This window comes from Gavialis gangeticus, unplaced genomic scaffold (assembly GCF_001723915.1).
Source record: "Gavialis gangeticus isolate Ggan-Ray unplaced genomic scaffold, GavGan_comp1, whole genome shotgun sequence".
NCBI lineage: Eukaryota > Metazoa > Chordata > Crocodylia > Gavialidae > Gavialis > Gavialis gangeticus.
This window is the reverse complement of record NW_017729018.1, coordinates 5694406-5704101: the sequence shown is the minus strand read 5'-3', so window position 1 is coordinate 5704101 and position 9696 is coordinate 5694406. Positions and strand designations below refer to the sequence as shown.

General features: G+C 48.7%; 1 protein-coding gene across 1 annotated transcript in view; it reads left to right on the top strand.

Annotated features, from left to right (window-relative positions):
• Positions 1–9696, top strand: part of ATP8B3 (ATPase phospholipid transporting 8B3) — a 52988-nt gene that overhangs the window by 22109 nt on the left and 21183 nt on the right. Inside the window, exons 4-11 of the mRNA XM_019513300.1 lie at positions 1353–1466; positions 2509–2607; positions 3640–3701; positions 4434–4506; positions 4622–4692; positions 5282–5364; positions 5733–5891; positions 7330–7418. Coding sequence (XP_019368845.1) covers positions 1353–1466; positions 2509–2607; positions 3640–3701; positions 4434–4506; positions 4622–4692; positions 5282–5364; positions 5733–5891; positions 7330–7418 — 750 coding nt within the window. The remainder of the gene's footprint in view (positions 1–1352; positions 1467–2508; positions 2608–3639; positions 3702–4433; positions 4507–4621; positions 4693–5281; positions 5365–5732; positions 5892–7329; positions 7419–9696) is intronic.

Sequence of the window (9696 nt, the reverse complement as noted above, 5' to 3'; positions counted from 1 at the left end):
CCTGTGGCAGGCCAGTAGGGGGCGCTCCTGCATTGAGCCACCCACCTCACTGCGCCAGACCACCTTCCAGGCTGCAAGTACCTCCCTGGGGGCGCCTCGCGTCCGGCTGACCCCCTTCTTGGAGCACGCTTGCTAGCCTGGGGGTAACGTAAGCTGCCACCACCCCGAGAGGGGACTCTCTGGGCCCTGTGTCCTCGGGGAAACACAGGCCTAATAGTCCAATGGGTACCCAACCCAGTACAAGCACTTGGGGCACTTCCCCAAGTCGGGGGCCAAAAAGGAAAGTCCCTCTTAGTCCGCAGACCTAAGGGGCATAATTTAGACCCACCCCTCTAAGTCTCCTACACCGGTCACAAAGGAGAACTTTATTGATTACAGGGGTAGGGTGAAAATCGGGTACAAGATAGCAATGTCATAGAAATCCCATCGAGCAAAACAGTCTGGCTGAGGTAGACTTTTGATCACGCATCTTCGTTACTGCCAGCTAGATATCTAACCAGACCTCGAGTAGCTTACTCACAAGCATCATCCCGAGGCTGTTGGAGATCCCCTCTGGAGGCAGGCCGTTCCTCACTCAGGAGTTATGGGGGAGAGAGCCGGTTTCAGATGGTCAAGCTCCTCTCTAAGTCTGAGTCCCCTGCATGGCTGCTGCCCCCTCCTCCTGGGCAGTCTTAACTTATATAGCTCCTGTGACCTTGTTCACTTGGTCCAATGGAGGCCAGCACCTGTTGGCTGTCGGCCAACCAATTTGAACTACATCACTAGTTGCCAGGCAGACTCTAGCCCACCAGGTAGATGCTCCTCGCGCAGGTAGCTGATGCCAGTCACATAGGCAGAGGGAGCAGGTTTCCCCTCCCTCAGAAATGTAGCCAGCTCAGGTTACCTAAAGAGAGGGTAAGGGTGTGTCTCCTCTGCTGGGCCCATCTGAATCACACTGTCACAGCGCAGAGATTTTGGGGAGAAACAAAAGGTGGCTTCCTGCCACACTGCCTCTAGTGAACCCGTGTTGGTTGCCCCTAAGCATACTCTCCCCCACTGGCCCCTCATGGACATGTGCCAGGATAATTCTCTCAAAAAGCTTACCCAGGTTCGATGTAAGACTAACTGGCCTATAGTTCCCCGGGTCCTCTTTCCTCCCTTTTTTGAAGATGGGAACCACATTGGCCCTCTTGAAGTCCCACTGCAGAGTGAGTCGGGTAATTCCCCTGGGAAGAAGTGGAAAGATCAGCTGGGATGTTATTTGTCCTTTGAGATTGCAGATGTTTCATAGGAAACTCCAGGTGACTCCAGCCCTGCTCCTGCCCCTTCATGAGAAACAGCGGCAATATCAGTCTTGGATCTTCTCCTTGCAGGATAATGCCATCAAGACGGGCAAATACAATGCTCTGACCTTCCTGCCACTCAACCTCTATGAGCAGTTCCATCGCATGGCCAATCTCTACTTCCTTTTTGTCATCCTCTTACAGGTAAGGTCTTGCTAGAGGGAGGCTGGTGACAGCTGGGCCTGCCAAGCTAGCACCAGGTTGTGGGCATGTGGGGCAGAGAGATTGCCTAATGAAAGAGCAGCATCAGACATTTGAAACGGGACTCCAAGTGGGTTCTATCTCCAAGTCTGCTACACAGTTGCTGTGTGATACTGGGGAAGTCACTTCATCTGCCCATGCTCCGATTTGGGCAGGAACTATCCCTTTTTCTGGTTTGGCAGTTTTGGAGCAACTTGCTGGAGAGCACAGAGCAAGCAATTGGGCACAGATCCCAGGAGTCTCTGCTTTCCTTGAGTCAGTAAGGGTGCGATTTTCAAAAGCATTTGAGGTAATTAGGATCAGCGAGAATTAGTAAACCAAACTGCTTCTTTTCGGGCTTGTTTGCACATAGGGTTGCACTCAATTTTAAACTGGTTTTGTTGATGCAGTGCAAAAGACTATGTAGATGCCCTTAGAGGCCATCCACATGTGATGAATGGAAGTGAAATAACCACAGGAGTCATAATCCACCCTTTAGTTAATTTGGCTGTATGTGAACTGCTTAGTTTTGGTATAAGAGCATTCTAGTATGAAAAGACCCTGGCTAACTCTTCACTGGCTCAATCAATGTAAAACTATGTAAAACTATTGCTATGTTGGCCCTGTTCAGTATGCAGACCAGCCTCCTTGGTTTAGTTCAGTTTAGTTCATATTGATTAAGAATAGGTTTAAATAAGCCTTCTTTAAACAGAAAGAAGAACATCTACACAGGAGGGTTGCACCAGGTTAACTAACCTGGTTTCAAAATAGGTTCATGTTAAACTGGAGCAATGTTTTTGTCTAGATAAGGCTTGCTGCTTTAATTTCCTTTTGCTCCTTGTGGTTTGGTCCTAAGCCAAACCACACAGTTCAACCACTTCCATGGAAGGACTAATGTGAATAGGGAAGATTACTTTATCTTTTTTGACCGTTGAGAATGAGGGTGTGGTGAAGGTTATTTCCTTCATGGTGATATCATGTTCTTCTGTCTCACCTGCTTTTTCAGACCTTTCCTGAAATCTCCACCCTGCCCTGGTTCACCCTTCTGCTGCCCTTGGGCTGCCTCCTTATCATCAGGGGCTTAAGGGACCTGATTGATGATATTGTGAGTATGGGGTTAGTTTAATGACAATGATTCCCTGGCATGGTTGTGAAGAATGAAAGTACACAGAAAGGCCCTGGTGCCAGGGGGGAAGTCCTTTCTGGAGACCCAGTGAGTGAGATGAGAAGACTGGGAGAGGCTTGTTGCTCAGGGTATCATTAACAAGGATCCAGGTTTTTTGTTTCCTGTGGAAAAATGCAGGTTTTCTCCTTTAAAGGTGAAAAACCTGGGAAACTGCAGGTTTCCCCTTGCAGGCTGGCACAGTTTGAGCCTGCAAGGGCTGCTTGGGCTAAGGGGAGTGGGAGGAGGGTCATCAGAGGCAAGGGGCCATGTGCATGTGTGTGCGTTTACTTGCACATGGCCAGCAATGCAACCAGGCAGGATGGTAATGGGCAGCTCCTGCAACTCCCTGGGGGGGTGGCATATGTGCCCCATATTTCTGCACCCACAGCAGGGCTTAGGGCTGCAGACTGGCACTGGTCAGGAGCTGCCTCCGTGGCCCAGTGGGCAGGCCCCAGCATGGGAGGGAGCACTGAGATGCCTTGGCTGCCAAGGTGAGGCACCCCCTGCCCACCTGGTAGCATTGGTGGGTACAACTCTACACTGCTGTGGTGGGGGTACCTCCTGTGGGCCATGGTGGTGTGGCTGGCACGGGGCTCTGGTGGTGGTGGTGGCACGGAGTTTTGCCTCTGCTGCTGCCAGGTGGGCAGGGGGCACCTTACCTTGGCAGGCATGACAGCATGGCACTCCCTCCCTCCTGTGATGGGTCTCGGCCAAGTGGGCTGTGGAGGTGGCTCATGCCCAGAGCTGATCTGGCTTGGCTGCAGCCCTGTGACCTGCTGTGGGGACAGAAATCTGGAGGAACCCTGTTCCTGTTGCCCTGCTGCGAATACCTTGGAGAGCAGATTTCTTCAGTGTGCAGCTGGATCTCCAGGAGAGGGCACAGTACTGAGGGATGTTTTCTCACCGCCTTAATGAGCAATCCCATTGTGGCCTATACCTTCCCTTCAGCCTGTCTTTTTTTCTTTTGTGCAGGCCCGACACAAAAGTGACTGGATAATCAACTGCAGGCCCTGCGAAATCTTGTCTGGGAAAAGGTGAGAGGCCTTGAGAAATCTCCACCAGGGAGTGAGAGGATAAACTGTCTCTATGGCCTTGCTTGAAGAAAGTGGCAAGAGGTGGTGCCAAGTCCTTATCAAAGCTCTTAGCCTTCCCCCGATGTAACAGTTGTGACCAGAGAAGTGGTTGTATTGTGTAACTACCTCTGAGCTTCCCAAATATATGCCTCTCTCCCAAACCATTGGCTTTATCCTGGGGATTAACTCATCCCTCTCCCAGCCAGTATTACTAAGAGTTCCTGTCTCCACAGGATGCATGGATAGGAAGGTTTCCTTTCTATGCAAGTGCATCCAAAGTGGTTTTGCCACTACTGACCTGTAGTGACATTCTAGCTTGATGTCGATCTGGAGGAAGAAAGATGCTGAGGAAACCAAAATTTACCATCCAAGCCTGGGTCACTTGTGGCTGAAAGTCACTCTCATTGATGGTGGCTTGTCATGAACTTCTGAATCTCATGCCACATCCTAGTAGTCAGCACATGCCATGAAACCAGCCCTGTAGCTGGTTCCTAATTGGCAGTCTCAGAGGGCAGCCAAGAATCTGAGGGGCCACATGCTGAAGTCTCATCTTGTCCCAAAAGCCTGGATTGAGGCATGCGGGATGGAGAGGTGGCAGCTGGTCCTGTCACTACCCAACTGGCTTCTGTCCAGTGGAGAGAAGGCTTGGTCTCCTGGTGCTGGCCCTCTGAGCAGCTCGCTCTTCTCTCACAGCTTCAGCTGGAAAAAATGGAGGGACATCTGTGTTGGTGATATTGTCTGTCTGCGCAAGGACAGCTTTGTGCCGGTGAGTCAGGCCTGTGTGGCTGACTGTCTCCTTTCTGAGTCTGTATACAGGGGAGGGCAAGGAGGCCTAATAATAAGGTCTCCCTTAGGTACTTTCTCTTTAATTTGTTTTCAAGGCTGACCTGCTTTTGCTGTCCAGCTCGGAGCCAAGCAGCCTGTGCTATGTGGAGACGGCAGATATTGATGGGTGAGGAGGGGGACAAGGCGAGGTGTTGTGGGAGACCAGACTGGGAAGGGGTCAGAGATACTGTGGCTTTCAGCTTTGGATCTCTAACTGGAGGGATTTTGGACCTGATTTCAGAAGCACCCAGGACCAGAAGGTCCAAGCGCGGTGAGCTCAGCACTGCAAGGCCCTTAAGGCATCTCAAGTGGCACATCCAAAATGGGGCCCAAAATACATTGGTCTTGTGGGTAAGGCATCAGTAGGGGCTTGAATAGATCTGGGTTACATCCCCAGCCCTACCATGGACTTCTTGTGAGCCCTTGGCATGTCGCTTTATCTCTGTCTGAGTCTTAGCTTCCCATCAGTCACATGGGGATGATAATCCTTCCTTTCTGCCTCCCTGTCTGGTTTATTTGAACATATGCTCTTCAGGGAAAGAGTGGGTGAATGGTCAGCACCTGGCAAATGAGACTGATCTCACTTGGAACCACCAAGTGCTATTGTCATACAAACAATAATAGCTAATAACTTCCCACCCCTCCAGTCCTCGGGGATGGGAGCAGAGCTAGCAGCTCCACTGCCTGCTTGGTCTTTTTTCCATTCTTGTCTTCAGAGAAACCAATCTGAAGTTCAGACAAGCCCTTCTGGTCACACACGAGGAGCTGATGAGTGTGGAGAGCATGGCTGCCTTTGATGGTGAGCATCCTGAAAGAGCAAGGTTGTGTTATTCCCATTTTGTGCTAGAAGCACTCGGGCATTAGGTGCTGGAGGCCTCATGACCTTTGGGGAGATGGTTATATTAGTGCTGTAAGCCCATTGTTATTCAGAAGAGGGAACCAAACTGCAGGAGGCCTGATTCACACCCTGTTCTGGAAGAGGCTGGTGCATCCTCACAGAGCAGAGGTGCTCTGTGCAGGATGGTATCTCGGGTAGAGACTTTCCTCCGCAGAAGCCTTGTTGAATTATCCTTGATCAGGAAGGAGAGGAGTCAGAGGGGGTGATGAGAGGAAAGATCCCTCTTTTCCAAGCTGTGAATTATAGTCTTACTGCTCTTGGTCACCCAGGGAAAGTGACCTGTGAGGAGCCCAACAGCCGGATGCACAGCTTCATTGGCATGCTGGAGTGGAAGGGTGAGAAGTACTCGCTGGACAGTGAGAAGATCTTGCTGCGAGGCTGCAGGATACGCAACACAGAGATCTGCTATGGGCTCGTCATCTATGCAGGTGAATGCAGCAGGCCCCATTCCCTGTTAGCACTGTGCTGCTTCCATGCAGAACGGGAGGGGAAGAAAGCGCAATGGGTCATATCCCCATCTGGTATAAATCAGCCTAGCCCCATTAAAATCAGCAGGCCAGATTCCTAGCCAGAGCACATCATTAAACCTGCCTGGGGCCAAATCACAGAGAATCACAGAGGAGTAGGAGTGCAAGGGGCCTCTGTAAGTCATCTAGTCCAACCCCCTGCCTGAGGCAGGATCATCCCTACCCAAACCATCCTGTCCAAATCCATAATTGAATCTCTTAGCAAAACTACCATCAACCCGGACACAACCCAAGATAACACCTTAACCTGCCACAGGTAAAGCAGGGAAACCATGGCAGCCAACGTTCTGCTTCTGTAAAAGGTTGTTAATATATGCTCAAGAGATCCCAGGTAGAGGGCATACACCCCCCACTACAGAGAGAAAAACTCCCAGTCTGACCATGGGTTAAAATCCCTTCCTGACCCTAAATATGGCAATTGGTCTGACCCTGAGTGGAGGGCAAGACCCTCTCGCCAGGAGTGAATTTTTAAGTGAGGCTAATTAACCACTGTGCTCATGTTTCTAGGAAGATGGGGCATCCTTTATAATTGGAAGCTTTTATGTCAAGATTGACTGTCTCTTTCCAAACGTAACAGGGCAGCTCAGGCCTGAGTCTTGGGCAGGTGCAGGAGGTACTGGGTAGGAGCCTCTGGCCTGCCCTGTGCAGGAGTTTGCACTAAATGATCAGAATAGTCTTTTCTGATCTAGAGATCAAAACCGAACGGGCAGAGGAGGAGGAGATCCCCTAGGGAACAAAAATACTTTGTGGCTGCCAGTGCTAGACAGCAAGCAGTTTTGAGATGGGCATATTAGACATGCCAGAGATACCTGGGGCCAGATGCTCGGTTACCCTAAGGTCTCTCTACACCATTCTTTCACACTCCTTTATGATGCCAAGAGGAGTAAATTGACATTTATGCTCTTGGCAAATGGCTAGTGCTGCCTTCAGATCAAAGTTTGGCTGCCTGTGGGCAAATAATAAAAACATGCACAAGGCCTTCAAAGGGGCAGACCACTGAGTTTGTGAAGGACCACACATAAATAAACCTAGTTTTTAGCTGGGCAAACTGACCCACAGAGGGGTTGATTGACTTCTTCAAGATCATGTGCAAGCATTGGGAATGGATCTTAGGAGTGCCTCGTGCTCCATTATCTCACAACAGCACCTGTGGGATAATGGAGCAGGCTTCCCTGGACTGTCTCTGTCACAGTCGTGGCACCTATGGTCCAGGCCTATATTAGACAGATCTCTCCAGTGTAGAGAGCAGAGAGGATAATGCAGTCAGCAGGTGTCTTAGCTCGCCAAACTCTAGCCATAGTTATGTGCTTACAGTTTTGCTTCTACAACTTTTGTCCAGGATTTGATTCCAAAATTATGAGAAACTGTGGGAAGATCCGGTTGAAGAAAACCAAGCTGGACTGTATGATGGACAAGCTGGTGATCTTAGTAAGTATGTTGCTTCCACAAATAATGCTCTTAAGCAGCCAAGAGTGTTGGAGAGTGCATTGTCCTGTTACTTGGACACTTATCTTTGGGGTGTGGACTAACTGCAGATCCTAGTTCAAAGGCTTGTCCTTCTCTCTTGAATAATAGCCTTGAATTGGCATCAGTAAGCAAACAGGAGCACTATTTGATTGCCATGTAGGACTTTTGTACTGGTGACGCTGTAGTACCTGACACTGTGCTGTTACTCTCAGATGTTTGTAACTTTCCACCAAATGACCTATCAGGAAATTTTCCTTTTGGTTTTCTGGTGAGATGTTGAGTACCCTGGAGACCGCCTCGTTTTCCCTTTACCTCTGTGCTAACGCCACCCATGTAATTTCTGTTAATTTGTATCATCATTGTCATGATCTCTGTGTGTGTCATAAACATGAATTAGGTTTCCTCACACATTGAGAGAGAGAAGAATTTATCCCCATGATTTCAGAGGGAGTTTGCATTGGACCTGGGATCAAAACACATATGTCCTAAATAACAGGCCAGAACTCTAGCCACAAGACCATCCCTTCTGCCCAGCTGTTGTTGGAGTTGCATCCCTATTTGAAGATTGCATTTATTTGCCCATTTCAGCTCCAAAATGGTGGCTCTGTACTTCCATTCTGTACATCTCTGGTTCTCACACCCTGTTCTGTGGATCCGAGTGGTCTGTGGATGGCTGTTTTGGTTTCTGGATGCATAAAAAAAAAAAAAAAAAAGGAAATTCTAAATACTTTTTTAATGGCACTATACCAACTAAGGGATGACCAGTCTGCCTTGTTACTGTGAATGGGTCAGTGCTGCAGATAGAGGGAGGAGGGGTGTCCAGGAGATGTGTTGCTTTCTATTTGTGGATCATGCTGTGTGTGTTGTTGCTGTTTTGGTGGTGTTTTGGAGCTCCTGTTCAAGATCAAGACGTTGTTGTGCTAGATTTTGAGCAACCAGAAAACAGTTCTCCTTGTTCTACAGAACCAGAAAGACATGGGCAAATCAGGAAAAAAAAATCTAGCAGAGAGCGATAAAATTGATTAGAGGGAAAGGAAATGTAATTTAAGAGGAAAGGCTGATAGAATGGGATTGTTTAGGCCAGAGAGGAGAAGACTGAGGGGGGATTTGATCAATACCTGAAGGGTGTTTGCTTATAAAGGGTGGCTATAGACTATTATTTTACCCACCAGGAGCAAGACAAGGAGCAATGGTCTTGAATTGCAGCAAGGGGAATTTAGATTGGATATTCAAAGGAACGTTGTCGCTTTGAAGGTGGTTAAGCATTGGAACAGATTACCTAGAGAGCTGGTGGAATCTCCATCCTTGGAAGTTTCTAAGGGCAGGTTATATAAAGATGTGTCTAGGGTGGTTTAGACAAGGATGGTTTTGCCTTGAGCAGGGGCTTGAACTAGGCCATTACAGCTCTTATTTCTGTTATTGGATTATTTTGATCTGGGTAAAATATGATCCACACCATGACAAAGTTTTAGAGCCTCCACTTGAATCTAAAATCTGCTCTACAAGGGAAAGCTTTACCAGGAATCCATTCTAGTTATCATTGTATAGCTGCCCATGCAGACACCAATTCCAGTGCAAGTGTGGATCATTTTGGTTGACTTTGAACCCCTTTCCAAGCAACGTAAGCAAAATCAGAAGACGGTCCTCTTATGCCAGAATAAAAGTATCCACGTGAGGGTTATGCCAGGGTAAGTGTAGAAAACCGCCCGTCCGCTGGAGCATGGTGTATGTGTAAGAGGTATAGTTAGGTGCCTGATGAATCTGTGTGTATGGAGTCCTGTGATCATCACGCAGTGACCTTCATCATGTATGGTTAGGCAAGATTATGAAGGAGTGGAGGCTGGCCAAGACCTACCATCCCTCCTTTAGACCACTGAGACAGAATCCAAAGGCCAGACTGAGTCCAGACATTCAGTGCTTTGATGGTTGTAGCTTCTGCCAGATAAGAACTGCTGCTGACTGCCTAATGCCTCAGCGAGGGTGTGTTTCAGTCAGGGTGATGTCCCTTAGCCTTTTTCCAACGAAGGGGTACCCACAGGGCCATGGGGCTAGGATTTTGAGGCATCTTATATTTGCTTTGCTCTGGACGTTGCAACATCATATTTTCATAGTTTCATAGTTTCTAGGGTTGGAAGAGACCTGAGCAGATCATCTAGTCTGACCCCCTGCCATGGCAGGAAAGAGTACTGGGGTCAAACGACCCCAGCAAGGTGTTCATCTAACCTCCTCTTAAAAACCC